At 40.5% G+C, this 18,458-nt stretch overlaps 2 protein-coding genes across 2 annotated transcripts in view; one reads left to right on the top strand and one right to left on the bottom strand.

The window, feature by feature from the left end:
• Positions 1 to 645, bottom strand: part of LOC108679838 (dynein heavy chain, cytoplasmic) — a 48,922-nt gene extending 48,277 nt beyond the window's left edge. Inside the window, exon 1 of the mRNA XM_047885436.1 lies at positions 513 to 645. Within this exon, the coding sequence (XP_047741392.1) occupies positions 513 to 531 (19 nt within the window). The 5' untranslated portion in view covers positions 532 to 645. The remainder of the gene's footprint in view (positions 1 to 512) is intronic.
• Positions 646 to 10,140: 9,495 nt separating this feature from the next.
• Positions 10,141 to 18,458, top strand: part of LOC108679833 (probable glutathione S-transferase 7) — a 30,368-nt gene continuing 22,050 nt past the window's right edge. The window contains exon 1 of the mRNA XM_018168560.2: positions 10,141 to 10,272. The gene's annotated coding sequence lies outside the window, so the exon portion shown is untranslated. The remainder of the gene's footprint in view (positions 10,273 to 18,458) is intronic.

An 18,458-nucleotide genomic window follows, 5' to 3' on the forward strand; every position in this document is an offset into this window, starting at 1 on the left:
AGAAATGGAATCACGGCTGGCAAATCCATAAAACCACGGCTCGAAAAATTCAGTCGCGGCTCGCCAAGTAGATATATTCCATACTAGATCTGTACTCAAAAATTTAAATACTCTAAACTTAGAGTCTTAGACTAAGCCTTTGGCAGGTTTGGCTTATATCAATATCTAATCATTAATCAAATCGCAAAATCAATTATATTTATGGATTGTCAATGCTAGTAATAATTCATTTAGATAAAAAAAAACAAATTTTGAATATATAAATCTCGACTGTCATAAATTCAGTTTAAATTAGTAAAAATGGGCCTAGTGCCCGCTAGTGGACGGTGTGGACCAATAGAATGAATTTTGTTCACCTAGCTACTTCTGACAGTTCTGTCTTCTTCAGTTGATCAGTTCTTGGGCAACACAAACAACCAAATCCTTATTACGGGCACAATATTTCTCAGGCCTGAATTTAATAAAAAGCCTGACATTTTTCTTTAGAAGCTATTAATCATGGTATTACTCACCTTCTTCATTCTCCATCATTAGAAATTAGAGCAAATTCCAGAAGCCCCGCTTAACATACGCCATGGGCACAGCAACTGACATCACGAATGAGTCAACAATAAACGAACGGAAGAATCTGTACCTGTCTGGAGGGTGTTGACCGGCAATAATGTATAGATGAATGTAATCGGTGTGAGGTCACTTTCTTTTAGTGCCGTCTAGATGCGAATTTTAAATTGTTTTAATTTAATAAGTGTGATATTGTTGAGAGCATGGTTGAATTTTAATATTCAACCATGGTTGAGAGTATCAGCACTAAAAAATTTAAAGAAATTAGTTTATTTAACCTTTGGGTTCGTTTTTCTCATGGTAACTTTTGATCTAATGCGTTAATTAATTACAATTTATACTCATGTGTGAAATACTGAAGTAACAGCTAAATAACAGATAAATAATTATGTTTATTTTGAAATTTTGATGCGCACAAGGTGAAAGCAACCGAATGTGCAGGTTTCCTGTGAGTAAAGCAATTGATCTGCAACCATAATGTATATTGCTGCAATTTTAGAACCTCAAAGACAATTCTCAGGACGTGTCGGACAATTTTGCGGTCTGACCCTCGGCCAGTCTCCAGATCTAATAACCAAGGAATATCTCCCAAACTAATAAACGCTGCTCAGTCCGATGAAACTTGCTACCTACATGTATTCACTAGAATCTAACGTTGATGCTTGGCTAGTGAAAAAAATTTCCGATTTCACTTGCATTCGTGAGTCATACCGCAAAACCGGCCGAAATCCACAGTGACCAAGCATTTCTTTTAAACTAATGAAAATATTTGAACATAAATTTTAATATTCATTCCTGACCACCCAACGGTGATGTTTAGCTCATGAAGCTGAAGTGGTACGCGTCAATGTGCACATGAATGATCTGCAAAAGATTCGAATTATTACCATTCACACGTTCAACAACGGATTTAACATATTAACAGAGCTAAGCAGCGCTACTTTGAAATGTAGCGGCAGCTACTGCTACCGCTACGTGTTCTAAATGTAGCACCGTTACCGCTACCGCTACTGAAAATGTAGCGCGCTACTGCCCACCTATGGCAACAACTAACATGTTGACACTAGTAACAGGCTGAGGTTGACAACATTACACCGAAATATTTCGTACAGTTTTATTCTGTAATTTATATCACGTATGTATCATGCTGGTTTTTAAATAATATTTAATACTATTAAGTAAAATCTAAAGGCTTTATCTATAAATGTAGCGGTAGCGCTGAAGCGGCAAAACCTCATATCGATACTTAAATATGTAGCGGGCGCTACCGCTACCGATACAATTGCTTAAATGTAGCGCCGCTACCGCTACATGTAGCGCGTACCATATAGTGATACTACTGCCCACCTCTGCATATTAACGTACCATATAGTGATGTCGGCGCTGAAAAAGTATGCCTGTGATGTGGCCTGTTGCCGATTCTTTTACTTTTCGTGACTAGTCCACAGGAGATCTAAAAGCAGTTCCTTCGACCGGATCTTTTCCAAACTGACGATAGTTTGAAATAGCTCCTGGACTTCCACCGGGATCGATATGGTACTAGGCATTTCAAGTCCGAACATATATTTCTCCATAGCTTTATCTAGTATGTTCTTGAACGCGTTTATACTTGGAGCGTCAACGATGTAATCGGGGAGGCTGTTCCACATGTCGGTGATTCGAAGCGAGAAGAAATGTTGTCGCGTGGATGAGTAGCAACAGACTTTTCAATCATTACTCTCTCGTTGCAACCATGTCTTCTCATACTGTAATCTTGCTGTTCATTGTTCTTCCCGAAGTGAATTACTTCACACTTGTCAGCATTAAAGCTCATGCTGCAACGTGTCAGCGCAGTTAATCAACTAAACTGTTAAGATCATCTTGTAATTTCACTTTATTCAACGCATCCTTCACTGTATTATAAACTTTTGTGTCGCCAGCATACATGGAGCACACGCTCGACACTATTTCTGGCAGAGCGTTTATAAAAGCAACGAACAAAAGAGGCCCAAGACGGTTCCGTGTGACACGACACCGCGCACTGATGCCCAGTCTGATACGGTTATGTTAATACTGACACGTTGTCGTCTACCTAATAGAAAATCTCTGATCCATTGGAGTACGTTTCCCACTATTACAAAAGACTTCACTTTACGCAACAGTCGCTCATGCAGAATACTGTCAAATTCTTTGGCAAAATTGAGGTACACTGCATGCGCCCTTGCCCTCATCAGAGGATATCTTGCGTTTGTCTACTTTCAAATCAGAAATACCGTCCTTTGTCTTACACTTCGAATTAGCGTACAAAAAGAAGGCTTTTGGGTTCTTTTTTCTTTTTTGTTAATATATATATATTTTTCCCCATGTTTTCACTGCGGTGCGATAGATATTTATAGCTTGATTTCGAGTTCTTGCATATAGGTTATAGTCAGCAGTGCTGCGAGTTCGTAAATAAGGCTGAAAGGCTTCAGTCTTGGTTTTCAGCTTAGCTAGAACTATAGTGTTCTTCTACTGAGCTTTTTTGCTCCACCAAGCTTAATTTTAGGTGCGCACTCATCAACTGCAGACAAAACTGTGTCCTTGCCCAATAACTCGCGAACGAAAGAGAAATCGAAAAAAAATCAGGAACTAAACATCACCTAATAAATACGTGGAAAAAGTTACGTTAAGCTCCGTTCATTACTTTGGGAGATATTTCTTGGTCACTGCAAATTTGAAAACCGGCCGCAAAATCGGTCACAGAAATGGCGGTCCTTCCTCCGTATAGTCTTATGTCCCGCAAACGAAGGCAAAATAAAAAAAATTGCCTGGAGCTAAACATTATCGTTATATAATATATATATTAGGCTGTTGGCCTGTCACCGAATCTTAACATCACAGAACAGTCACAGCTTGTTACGGTCTCGAACTCTCAACTTACTGCTCGAATTCTGTTGAATGAATTTTGCGCCAGTTGGCTGGGATCGAACCCGCACTTCTCTGCTCCAATCCTGGTACCCTGAACTTTGACCACTGGGCAACCCTGCCATAATGCATATACATAATTTAACCCTGGGCCACCGTTGGGCAGTTAGGAATGTATATTCAAATTTTCATTCAAATCTGTTCATTAGTTAAGAAGAAATGTCTTGTTCTCTGCAAATTTAAGCCCGTTTCACCGTATAACTCACGAATGAAGGTGAAATTAAAAATTTTTTCATGAGCAAAGAATCACCGTCAAGTCCTAATGAAAACCTGTACCAAGTTTCGTCGAGCTGCGTTCATTAGTTTAGGAGATTTTCACTGGTCATTGAATTGGGATATATTTCCTGGAGACCGGCCGTGAGACCGGCTGCGAGTCCGGCCGTAAAATTTTCCGAGACGTGTAAACTGGTTGCGAACGAACTTGCGAAGATGAAGTATTCGCTAGTCTCCAATACAAAATGAGAGTCGGTGATTCATTTTCTCCAGTTACTTTTATAAAAAAACAACAACCACTCATACATTTTTCTCGAAGATTTCCCTTTTATTTATTGCGTAAGACGCGTATGAGTGCCCTCGACAATACGCAAAGCATCGAGTCCGTGAGACGTGAACTTACACAACACAACATAGCATAACATAACATAACATAACATAGTGATCTCGGCGCTGAGTGTCCTTCGGGGACTTTGTATAAACCATGAGTATACTTGTATACTTCAATGAGGTCCCCACAGACGTCGACAACTGAGGCTTGGAAGCTTCATAATCTTTCTTCATAGGACTTGCCCTTCAAGCCTGGAATTATCCTTATTGCGCGTCTTTGAACATTCTCTATTAAATTTTTGTCCTTATCAAATCTCGGTGACCACACAACGTTTCCAAACTCTAGATTCGGGCGCACGACAGCAACAAACAATTAATTGCTTCATCGCTTCTGCATCGAGGAACTCGTATGAGCGTCTGATTAATCCAAGAAGTTTGTTGAATGTGTTAGCTTGCGTTTCAACCTGCTTAGAAAATGTTAGCTCCTTGTCGACATAAACTCCGAGATCTTTTTACAAGGTAAGAGTGTATTATTTTAGTCAGTAAAGAAATTAATTCCACGTCGACGAGGTCTTAGGACTTAGAAGATTTGAATTCTGTTCCCAGTTATGTACTCAGACAAGTTGGCGTAAACTGAAATATTTATTAGAATTAGAAAGTTTTATTTCGGTAGTTCAAAGGAGACTGTTAGTTCAAATGAGTTTTAATTCAGGTAAGACAATTACTAAACAATGCTCATTTGCTATAAGCCTCTATTAGTCACTTGCGCTGTTGCATGCTTTAAAAATCGATAATTAAATATAATTTGAACTTTGGCCTCTTGTTAAGTTCTATTATGCAAATTTAAGCTAGTAATCGTTATTTTATTTCACATGCCAAAATTACTCTTCACAACGATATGATGTTATAGAGTATTACTCATCACAACGATCTAATTACGTTTCATAAATAGTGTAGGATTGAATATTCAACATAAATGTTTCTTCTACGTACGTAAAGTCATGGTTGAACTACCGTAGTACTTCAACCATGCGTAAATGTGACGGACAAGTACCGGTCTGTCTCTTATACACATCAGATGTGTATAAGAGACAGGGTTTATGCTCCAGTGAAGAGACAGTGAATGCACCAACTGTTCCTCACATAACTTTGTGGATTTATGTGTCAGTGAATAGATGGTCTGTCAAGTGTTCCCATAGAAAGAAGAGTGTTCCATTTTTTTTCTGCACAAGCAGTACCTAGAACGTAGTAAAGCGGGATGGCTGGTGGAAGGTCCATCAAAAAAAAAATCAAAAAGCATCAGAAAAAATGAAGTTGCCCCCTTCACATCAGTCTCAAGAAGACTGGAAAGGTCGAGGCGAGGCACAACCAAATGAGGTTGACACGTGTAATTTCTGCTTGAAAGATTTCACCGATGCAGGTGCCCAAATGGTTATTTGTGAAAGATGTGACAAATACATATGCGTGTCCNTGCTCTCCTGCTGGCGACCTGTCCACTTCTCACCTCGTCAATGGTAGTCTGATATCAAGTCAATTTAATGTTGTTAATTTGTAATCTTGCGCTCCGAGGATTAAATAGTTCGTTCACGGAGACTTTGCGTACTCATCAATGATAAACATAAATATTACAAATATATATCAATGAAAAAGGAATTAACACGAATCGTAAACATAGTAAATTGATCTCAATAGCGGCAAGCTATAGGTTACGGCTTTACGATCCCAACAAAGAAAAAATTAAATAGCCTCTAGCATATTAATAAACAAATAAAACGATTATTTAAGACTTATTTAAAATTCAATTTAATTTATAGTAGTTTCTATTCGCAATCATACCTCTGGAGGTGCCTAATTTTCGTTAAAATAAACATTTCAGCAGGTTATATCAGTATAGTCCTTCACTCTGACAATCGCACTCTTAATGTTTACTTGGTTAAGATGAGGCGCGTCACCTTCTTGAGTATTGGCGCCCCACTCTTAATACGCAACCTAAAATGTTGATTTGGTTCAGGCTCTTACATTGCTACTTTGAAAAGTTAACGCAATATTCGTAATAGAAATGTTATTGTGAATATTGTCAGTGTACTGATTGATAATTCGAGCAATAATGATTAAGTATGAACGAATCTGCTCAAAGTTTTTGCTCATCTGAACATTGTGGAATCGATCGTTTAATCGAATCATTTCTTCGAGTTGAACGGACATAAATACGAACGGTTTCAAATACACAAAATATTTTCAGAACAAATCTATTCAAATGATGGACACAGACATTATAGGAATAATGAGGGGATAAATTTTACAAGATCCGGCGTGAGCAATCTGTTGGGGTCCATAATCGCTATAGCTGATGCCACTTTTTCGTTAATACTTTCATTACTTTGTTACTATTACCTCTCGGCGATCAGGCACATGACATTGTCTTCTATTCGGGATTCATATCTTTGCGTTCCTCTCCTATTTGGTAACGTTGGGACGTCTAATGTTTACGGAATAAAGGATTATGAACCCTTGTGGCTACAGACTACAGTCGGGCCTCAGCGGGGTCGGGATTAACGTTTCTGAACAGACTTCATGTGCTCGTGCAAGTCGTTGCTCACGTGTGGACTCGATAATAATAGCATTCAATTAAAACGGAAACAGGTTTCCATAGAGGACGGTTCCTCTGTCGAAAACGTTCTCAATGTTTTATTTAATATAATTGCACTTATTTACAGAGCATTAAGCTCGAGTTTTTCAGTATTCCAGCCAACTCTTCACCGCAATTTTCAGTCATTATTTCTGAGTTACTTGCAGTAAAGACATTTTGAGCGACTCGTGAAGAATATCGTTCAATATAAATTACAAAGCTGCAGAAACTGTTCTCGTCGAGTCTCTACTTANGTCATGGACCTGTCTCTTATACACATCTAGATGTGTATAAGAGACAGGTCTGGGACTGCACCCAAAGAGTTCGACTCGTCGCTTTATATGGCGTGCCGAAGTATCGTGGATACGCACAAAGCTGCATGAACATTTTGTTCATGATATATTCCACCCAAATAAATTAAATGCTTCTAATTTTCTATGGCATATTTTCAGCAGTCTTGCACAGCTCCATACACACATCAAATAATTTAATTGCGAATAATTTTTTCATATATCACTGCCCAAAATTTGAGATATTATTTTACCAGCTGACTTAACAAATGAATGTGGAATCAAATGCTATAAAACGTTCACTTAAATGATTTGACATAGAACTTCATGCTACTAAACGAACTCGTTTCCATTGAAGATTGTAGGGATCTCGCGAGATGTTTAATTTGGAAATTAAATAAAGTTATCTCATCAGGTTCACTGGCAGAATTAAATGCCTAATGCATTTAATTCTGCCAGGGAACCAACAACAGCGCCTGAGACCCTAAAACACTAAACTTCGCTGCTCAACTCAGTTGGCACTTGGCAGCAGGGTGTTCGATGAGAATCATGAGATCATGAGCAGTGATTGTGAATGGTAAAATGGTTGTCCATACACCTTGATCTCGCCTTGAAAACTGGTGTTACAGACTCTAACCCAAATTAGATTGTGAATTGTTTACTAAATATATATATCCATACTTCAACGTGAGGCTGTGAGCATTATGAAAGAAACCACGGCAAGTGCAGCGGATTTGATTGATCCGGGAGCCGAAACAACAACTGACCATCTTAGTCTTACGGGTGGCCCGTGGGGCTGAAGCTGAAACAATAGAGCATATGCTCATATACTGCCCACTTCATACTTATAGGGTTGCCCGGAACGACCTGGCTTGCTCACTTGCAGCACTAAATGTTAACCTTTTGCTTAAAAATTTGCTGGGAGGAGGCCCCTTCTCCTCGGAGACTCAGAATGCTATTGTGGAGGCTGTCTCCATCTGCCTTATCTCTACTAACAAACTTAAATCTATATAGCTTTCTTGAACCCTGTATTTGATGCATTTGTTTGAGTACTCTTGAGTGTATAGGTACTTGGATAAATTTTCACACTTGCTATTTAGACAACATCATTGTTTACTGTTCTCAAGTAAAGTATGCTCCCATTAACATTCTGTGGAACTAATAATAACCTGGTAATATTTATTACTCCCCTCACTCCTTTGAGAGTGTAATCTGGAATGCAACCAGGGGTGCTCTACGCAGCTCAACTTTTGTAATGACTGCCCCATGATAAGTTGGACCAAGATCCGTGTCTCGTGTGCGGAATGTCTTCTCACATTGAATTTGCACGTTCTGTCGGAGCAACAAGCCGCACAATTTAATATTGATTTTTGAGCGCTTATTGCGGTAAAGTGCCAAGTCCTCGGTAATCTGTGTTGTAATAAAACCTAGGTTTTCTGTCAACACCAGTTTATATACTGAAGGCGAAAATAGTATTGCAGATTGCGTGCGATATTCATTAGCTCATTAGGGATTCAAAGTGCTGTATTATATAAATGCGTAGGTCACACTATACATGCGTAGGTCGCACTATATGTGTAGGTCACTCTATCTTAAAGCGTAGGTCGCATTCTCGTAGGTCGTAGGCACTATCGTGGCGTAGGCACTATCGTGGCGTAGGCACTATCGTGGCGTAGGCACTATAGACCTACTAATGCGTAGGTCGCACTATCTTGCTTTCATTTTGCCGTCACTTCGTTGAAAGCGCGGTACTTACGTATTTCCATCTAGGTGTTCTCTATCACTCTATCGGTGTTTTATACCTTGTAATATTTTCCTGTCATTGATAATATTTTACGATCTCGGGTGAGCCCGGTATCCTTTTCTCCTTCCGTCTTATACTGATACGTCTGTTCTTCGACCGATGTCCGCTTCGTTGGAAAGGATTCCCTTACGGAATAATTCAATATAATATCGATTTCGAGCAAAATTCTAAATAAATGCTCTAGCATGAAAAAATCGAAACCACTTATTGCTAGAAAGTTAAGCGCCTAATTTACTTCTATAATATCCCCTTCTCACGCTTCAACGCTAGATTTAGTGGCGGCATAATTCCATTTAATTGCCCCCATCCTTAAGAGAGTCTCTTTTTTGAGTGAGCCACCGCAGCTATCTCTATGCAGGGCTTGGTGAACTCTGTTGAGTGCATCTCAACAGCCGCCATTGTTTGCGTCAGGACTGGCTGCTGTTTGTTGCTGAGGCTATCCCCTCAACAGCCGCCACTGTTTGCGTCAGGACTGGCTGCTGTTTGTTGCTGAGGCTATCCTCTCAACAGCNGGAGGTGATGATGGGTGGTGGGTTTTGCACCCAACTCCATGTTCATCGGCAGCATGTTACTCGCACAGCATTGGGGGCAAGAAATAAGATGCGTTCGACGCCTCCCCGTACAACGGACTGCAAAGCACAAATGCAGCCACTGGGAGTGAGGAAGGGCTTCCTCACCGACACAGTCCCCGAATAGCTCTTTGGCACGGAGAACTGGCGGTCGGCTAGCTACCTTTTACGTAGCAAAGCGAGTCGTCCGATCACTTTCAAGCCCCCGCCGCGAGCAACAGCCAAACCGAAGACCAAAAGAAATTGGGGAAGACCAAAAGAAACTCGTCGCTTTATATGGCGTGCCGAAGTATCTTGGATACGCACAAAGCTGCAACGGAAAACATTTTGTTCATGATATATTCCACCCAAATAAATTAAATGCTTCTAATTTTATATGGCATATTTTCAGCAGTCTTGCACAGCTCCGTACACACATCAAATAATTTAATTGCGAATAATTTTTTCATATAACACTGCCCAAAATTTGAGATATTATTTTACCAGCTGACTTAACAAATGAATGTGGAATCAAATGCTATAAAACGTTCACTTAAAGTTAAACGAAACTGAGGCTACTGAGCCATATTTTATAAACTAAAATTGATGCAAAATCATTCATTTGAGGCGTGGATGTGACTACATACATCATGCTATATTAAAATTTCAATGTTTAATGAATAAAATTTTCATCGAATACCCAAATTAATTGTCATATTAATGAATGCAATATGAAGTTGAAATTGTTTGTACGACAACCTCTCCTAATCGTACGTCAGATTGTGCCAGTCACAGCAACACAGCAGCTTCTCTTGCTAGGGCAGCTAGGCTAGAATTTCAGAGATTTTCATGAATGGTTGCCAGTCTGCCTCCGTCTCGTGTAGTGAATGTGTGCACTGTCACCATCTCCGGCTCGCGCTCTAAGTCAACTCTCCTTTTCGGCTATCTTTCTCCGTGAGTACAATCCTGACTGGTTAATGTTGTGATATATTCTTCTCTATTATCATGAGTTAAATGTACAGAGACTCTTGAGTCTTGACATTTCGAGAGGTAACTTCTGTCCCCGGTTTTGACTAGGCCTACAGAGTAGAAACTTAATTCATTACATCATGCTTCATGTTCTTGGTAAAGCATGTTATGCCCATTTAAATTTATGCGTGCGTAGTTTAAGTTTCAACTTTTTTCTTTCTTTCGCTAATTATTCATCGTAAGTAGTAACCTTCAAAACCAAATACTAAGTTCTATTTATATTGACAGTAGCTTGACTGCAAGACTGTTGCCAGGTTTGTCCTGGCGCAAAAAAAAAAACTCGAGGTATTCTGTCATATCCTACTCGGTCATAATAATTTGTTAAACTAAATTGTTTTCCTCATTCACTGCCCTGCTCCTGCTGGGCCTGGCCCCATAAGACTTAGAGCTTCTTTATAACTTATTATTACTAATTACTTCATTACTAGGTATAGCTAACTTAGTTTTGTAGGTGATTAGGTTACTGCGAAGAGCGAGGCGTGGCTGAACGCAACTGCTACCTAATCTAATTTCTGACAGTAAGTAGATCGCGTTCATAATCAAGATCAAGTAACACTATTCACATCATGTAACCCATTTACCACATCATGTTATATATCATCGACTGCGTAGGCCTAAGTATATAGGTATATATATATATTTTTTTAATGATGCCCACAATCATTTTCAAAGTCCGTGAGGAGAGCGGAGTAATGCTAATCTTGCCAATTTTGACTAATTTATTTCATGTCATGAAGAATTGGATTGAAATCGCTTTGTGTCCATGAAAGTATTGAATATTCAGTTCAAATAAAAAGCATCCATGCAAGTAAATATACGTGTTAAATGTGGATGTGTAAATTGAAATTTGCTCACAGTGTCTTGATTATCTACTAAGTTTGTCCTAAGGTATGACTGTGGCTAAAGTTCCCGGAATCCTTTACATTATTTCAGTGCTTCTATATGCGGGTAATAATCCTAGTGAGCGGAGTATGATTCGCATCAATTGCATGGTTTTGAACTAATTTACATTGCTGGACTGCCTCTCGAGTCTTAGCCGTGATTCAAATTTTAGAGTCATGTGTTTACAATGAAGACGAGAATTATGACTAAAGACGCCTTATCACCCAAGCCATGGACACTTGAAGTTTCACCCGCTCTCGTTACTTACTTGCTTTTGCCGAACTCTGCTCCCGGAAATTAGATATAAGCGGCAACTTTTCACCTGCGATTTAAAATCTGTTCTATATTACAGTTCCGGTTTGAGTCTGCACATGAACAAAATATTGAGTTTTCCATGTTATTTATTGTTCAGTCCTAAATATAAATTTCGTATCATTAAAAAATTCCTTACCTATCAAACACTTGACTATACAGTATACATACATCAGATTTCGTCCTACTACCAGACTCAAGTTTTCAGGCGGCCTCCCGCGCAACGCAACTAAGCTCCCCGGTGTGAAGAGCACGCGCTGTTGTGGAAAATTTTACAGGAAATCTTATTCGCTGAACGCTCCCTCTGACGTAATGCGATCAGCAGACACGAGCTCTAGCAATCCCTTCCTGAGATTTAAGTCGACCGCGTGTGTCATGCGAGGTTATGATTTTCTCAGTAGGAAACGTAATTATACGTAATTCTGCACGACAGTTATGTTCTGTTAATGTTAGTCTCAATGATTCCGTTTCTGGTCAATCTTATTAATTTGAACTCCTATCTTGAGCCAAGAATCGTAGGTGCAGAAAATTCTTCACTCGGCTCTTACTGCCTTTAGTCCATTAAATAAAATTACGCCACATCGATATAGGCCGGATTCTGAGTGCATTCTATCTATCATCTTTGTTCCATCGAACAAACTAGCTTTCTTAGAGAACAAGTCGAGAGTCGAGACGAGCGCAACCAGTTCTGTCCTGCCCGCCTCATTTTTAATCGTACGTCTCGCAGTGAGCTGCAGAGTACGCCTCTAGAATTCCAAGCATCCTTGACAAGATGTTTTTGGCCGTCGCTTCAATACGAGAGTCCTTCAGCCAACCAGGGAGAACCTGACTTTTAAACCGTTCAGGAACGCTCCATTTTATTCGAAAAATGTCGTAGAAATGCACAGACTATTTGCAGACATTCTCTGATGTTATTGCATCGAGCCAAGAACTTTGTTTCGGATTTTGCTAATCTGCTTTGCCAACATTTATATCGTTCAATGTTCTTACGATTTCCTGTATGTCCAGCAATAAAGTTTTTGGAACAAATCCTTAAATGTGTCTAAACTTCTGTATACTAGAATCAAGTTAAAAAGTAAAGTGTAGGGTAGGCATTGCTTTGGCGTTTCGGTGACCAATGGAACAATTTGAATGCCAGTTATAATTTTTTTCGCTCGCAGCTATTTCTTGTTCGAGTTATTAGTTAATGTAGGGATAAGAGTGCCTTTGACCGGTGGTATTTCGTTAGTAAACCTTAAGTTTCATGAAAATATTACCTGGTAAGCAGATAACTTTCACCGAGCTTGAGGAAAAAAAGTCCCGGAACTGATGCTTACATGACGCAACTTATCCTCCGCACCTTGACAACTGCTGCGGAGTTGCCGGTATTTCCGGAGCTGTCACGTGCGCATCCGCATGCTCGGTACGCATGGATCATGCGCATCAGTATGCACGGTACGCATGGATCATGCGCATCCGTATGCACGGTACGCATGGATCATGCGCATCAGTATGCATGGTACGCATGGATCATGCGCATTCGTATGCACGGTACGCATGGATCATGCGCATCAGTATGCACGGTACGCATGGATCATGCGCATCCGTATGCACGGTACGCATGGATCATGCGCATCCGCATGCACGGTACGCATGGATCATGCGCATCCGTATGCACGGTAACGTCGGTACGCATGGTTCAGTCTGTGAGATCGGTAGTGCACGGAAATCTGATCGCGTTTCCTGCGTTTCTTATCTTATATTGGCAATAATTCTGCGTCATCTATCCGTTGTTTGCTGACCTAAGGTTCCTCACTTCTGCTATGTAGCTCAGTACTCTTAAAATATCTATCTATTAACAAATCGTTACTAAATCTTAAGCTGGGACGCTGCGGCACTAACATTTCACTTCCGAGATAACGCGCAGGCGAAAAAAATTCTCAAGCCCAAATTACCTTCATTGTATTTATTCACAATCGGGGCGAAATTTATGTCTTAAATGTCGACATAGGTTCAAAATACGCTATTTGCTTCAGTATTCTTAGTCTTTGGCCTAACCACCAGCTGAATTTCTACGTATTATTGCTCAAAAGTTTGCGAGGCTCAGGATGCGCTTACTCGGTCATCCTGGTGACTCGACGTTCTTGACGGAACGGGTGCCCTCGAGCGCCGTACACTCAAAAAATTAATAGATCATATTCTCTAAATAGTGACGCACAATCTTACCCACAGAACGAGCAGAAAATGGATGTAGCAATGATACGCTTTTATGCCAGCACTAACTGGGTCAGGATATAGCCCATAGAAAGGCAAAGAGTGAATTGCCAGTAAGAGGCACTCGAGGCAGTCTCGCTCTTTTTAGCGCATTTTCTCATTTATGGGAAAAATGCACTATTGTGCTCGTCATGTCCGTTGTCTGTATGTAGGACAATTGTATGCTCGTCTGTCTGTCCGTCCGTGACTTCACGTTTTCGTCGACGAGAAAATGCGCTCTCTGTCACTCGCTGCAGTGAGTACTGAGTTATATTTTTTTTATGAACGACATGTCAGTGTGTGAGAGTCTTCACACTCTCATGATGTCATCATCCGCCTGCTCACATTCAACGCTTCCGTTGCTTATTATACATCTGACTTCTTTGGTTGATGCAGGGTTATAATGGATACGGATTCATTGAGCTCTGTAGCTCCCGCATTGTACGTGACCAAGGATAAGCTCATTGAAAATAATTGCCGCTTACGTGGAAAATTTCCGCAGCTTGAAATTTCGGCATGAAATCGGAATTTTCACAGCTCACTAACGTACTTCCTATAAAAATTGCATTAGGCGCGTTCGAAACTTACTCCTCGTCTTTATAATTCTTGCTCGAAATGTAATGAAAATAATTTCCATTATCTTTATCTATAGAAACATAACACGACCATTTCCATTTAAGTGGCACATGCTTCATTGGCATGAAAACCGATTACAAATATTTTCTTTGAAGCTTCATCTTGTGCTTATTAAAAAAAAAACGAAATGCCTCTTTTAATAGCACTCGATCTGCGTGTGAGACTTGTGGTCTCTGGCGTCCTTGTGTTTGCTTTTCATTTCGGTGGCGGCATCCGCGCACTGCAGGCCAAGTGAGTAGTGGTGATGGCTGCGCCTATGCAGCTTTGGGGTCGAACGGATCGTCGGATCAGAGAGCGGTATGAGGCGTAAACGATCGGTGGGCGAGTGTAATAGACGAGCGTAGGTTATGTGGTTGCGTTGAGTCATGAATGTTAGGTGGGCAAGTCTAATAGACGAGCGTAGGTTTTGTGGTTGCGAGGATGAGCCATGAATGTGTTAGTGTAATAGGTGGCGAGTGTAATAGACGAGCTTAGACTTTGTGGTTTCGTTGAGTCATGAATGTCAGGTGGCAAGTGCAATAGACGAGCTTAGGTTTTGTGGTTTCGTTGAGTCATAAATGTTGGGTGGTAAGTGTAATAGATGAGCGTAGGTTTTGCGGTTTCGTTGATGAATCGTGAATGTCGGTTGGGAGAGTGTAATAGACGAGCGTAGGCTTTGTGGTTTCGTTGACGAGCCATGAATATTCGGTGAGGTAGCTGAGAGACTGGGGGTATGTTTGTTGACTTACATGTTAATGAGCCACGAATGATAGACTGGTGTAGATGCCGCGATTTTATGATGATGAGCCTTGAATGATTGATTTGAAGAGATTGGGGGGACTTCGATGAAGATGAGTTGAATGGTGACGAATAGTAAAATCAACTGGAATAAAGTCGACGATGTTGATAGTCAGCCTCACTGGAATTTGGTATCAGAATGAAGATAAAACATATGACTTGTTCTGACGCGAGTGCGATGAATTCTTGAAACGAGCTGTGTTCTTTTGCAGTCGTCCATGTATTTATTCTAGTCTCGTATCCCATATTCTAATTTACGCGAGAAAAATGTCACGGTAAGGAAAACTCCTCGTTGTCTGGCGAACTCGCCAATTAAGGCATCCGGCCGTTCATGCTCATCTTGTAAAACGTTCTTGTATTTCCGGACATGTGATCTGATTTTTGCGCATCCTTCAGCCAACTGTTGCTCAAGGCAAATGTATCGCTGAAGTTTGAGAACGGGTTCATATATCTTGACTAAATAATTTGGATTTTTCTCATCTTCGCTAAAAATGATATAGCTTAGGAATGTTGACATCATTCACAATCGATTACAACAATGATATAAAATTGTAGCGATCCAAATCCTCTTTCATATTATCATGCTGTGCGAATTCCTTACAAAATCAGACCGAGCATTTATAGCTTTAAATATCCCTAAAATATTCACAGAATTCACATTAATCATGGATCGGTATTTGCTAAGCCACTGCATGATTTGCCGGAACGCGGACCGGTTTTTTCATGACTCCGCGGATCCTTTGGCTCCGTGATAAGTTGGACCAAGATCCGTGTCTCGTGTGCGGAATGTCTTCACTCATTGAATTATTATTATTATTGCACGCTTGGTCGGAGCAACAAGCCGCACAATAAAATGATGTTCGAACTTCGAACGCTTATTGCGGTAAGTGCTACAGTGTCGGAAATGACTATACGACCACTCGTTTTTTCTGAATATTTTTTCTTGTATAAAAAATGCTGGATTCTAATTATACGAGGCTGAACTACGCTTAAAAAAGGTTCCAACGCTGTACGAAAAAACTAATTTTTCAAAATATATGAGAAGAAATGATGAAAATGTTTTTCACGTTAAAATGTACAGCAGCATAAAGAATATCCTGATTTTCGCCATTTAGGGCACTCCTGTTGTAGTTCAGTGTCTTCATTCATATTTTTTCGAAGTAAAAAAAAATGCCAAAGGGGACAAGACTAGCAGAGGCCGACAAAGCGCAAATTTTTGCCTTCGCGAAATGCAGTAGAAGCCATCGGGACATCGCAAGGGAAATAAAACGCTCAAAAACCTTTGTGCAATCATTTTTTGCTGATTCGGACGGCTATGCTTCAAAAATGCACCCCGGAACAACCCCAAAATTACCCGACAAGGATCTTAGGCGACTGTTTTCAGAGGCTTCTTAATTATTAAGCGGGCACTACCTCTACATCTATAAAATTGGCCACTAGGGTTGATGTGACAGCACGACGCATCCGTCAGATATTACACGACTCGAAGAAATTCAAGTACATGGAGCGGAAAAATGCCCCTTTGCTCAAACAAAAGCATTTTATCAACCGACTAAAATTTGCTGAAAAAATGTGCTTATCGGAGTGGGATTATCTTCAGCGATGAAAACAAAAATCAATCTTGATGGTCCAGAGGGATGGCAATGCTATTGGCACCACCTGGACCGTGAGCCTGAATTCTTTTCCAAGCGGCAATCTGGTGTTGGTTCAGTCATGGTTTGGAGGGCGTTCAGCCAAAAGGGAAAATCAACTCCAGTTATTTTACAAGGAGACGAGATTCCGAGGCATACAAGCACACGCTATTTCACCATCTTCTCCCTTTTGCCGATGAGAAACATAAGGGATCATATGTTTTTCAGCAATACAATGCTTCGATTCACACCTCAAAGTCAGCAAACGAGTGGTTCCCAAAACAGAATATTGCCCTGTTGCCGTGGCCAGCGCTTAGTCCTGACCTCAACCCCATTGAAAACCTATGATGTATCATTGCGAGGGATGTTTACCAAAATAAGCGCCAGTTCAAATCTGTGAGTGACCTGAGCACGGCTATCCTTCGTTCCTGGGATAAAATTCCTCAAAAGCCGACTCTGGATATTTGGTAAATCGCATGAGGAGAAGATGCATTGAGGTAATTAAAGCGAAAGGAGGTGAGGTTGCCTATTAAAACGAGTGTATGGGATCCACAAACGGAAAACATTTCCTGGTCTTATAATCATTTCCACCTAGGTTTTTCTAATTTTCAGCATTTCTTCTCATATATTTTGAAAAATTATTTTTTTTTTGTATAGCGTAGGAACAGTTTTTATCCGTAGTTTAGCCTCGTATAATTAGAATTCAGTATTTTTTATGCAAGAATATTTATTCAGAAAAAACGGGTTCTCGTGTAGCCACTTCCGCCACTGCATGGAAGTCCTCGGTAATCTGTATTTAATAAAACCTAGGTTTTCTTGTAAACGCCAGTTTATATACCGAAGGCAAATGTAGCATTGCAGATTGCTTGCTGTATTCATTAGATTCAAAGCGCTGTGTTATGGATGTGTAGGTCACACTAGAATCGATCTTTCTTTCTTTCATTTAGCCGTCGTTTAGTTTAAAGCGGTGCTTATGTATTTTCATCGGGTGTTCTCTATCACTCTATCGGTGTTTTATACCTTGTAATATTTTCCTGTCATTGATAATATTTTACGATCTCGGGTGAGCCCGGTATCCTTTTCTCCTTCCGTCTTATACTGATACGTCTGTTCTTCGATCGATGTCCGCTTCGTTGGAAAGGATTCACTTACGGAATAATTCGGTATAATGTCGATTTCGAGCAAAATGCTATATAAATGCTCTAGCATGAAAAAATCGAAACCACTTATTGCTAGAAAGTTAAGCGCCTAATTTACTTCTATAATATCCCCTTCTCACGCTTCAACGCTAGATTTAGTGGCGGCATAATTCCATTTAATTGCCCCCATCCTTAAGAGAGTCTCTTTTTTGAGTGAGCCACCGCAGCTATCTCTATGCAGGGCTTGGTGAACTCTGTTGAGTGCATCTCAACAGCCGCCACTGTTTGCGTCAGGACTGGCTGCTGTTTGTTGCTGAGGCTATCCCCTCAACAGCCGCCACTGTTTGCGTCAGGACTGGCTGCTGTTTGTTGCTGAGGCTATCCTCTCAACAGCCGCCACTGTTTGCGTCAGGACTGGCTGCTGTTTGTTGCTGAGGCTATCCTCTCAACAGCCGCAAATGTTTGCGTCAGGACTGGCTGCTGTTTGTTGCTGAGGCTATCC

Source organism: Hyalella azteca, unplaced genomic scaffold (genome assembly GCF_000764305.2).
Source record: "Hyalella azteca isolate HAZT.00-mixed unplaced genomic scaffold, Hazt_2.0.2 contig17921, whole genome shotgun sequence".
NCBI lineage: Eukaryota > Metazoa > Arthropoda > Malacostraca > Amphipoda > Hyalellidae > Hyalella > Hyalella azteca.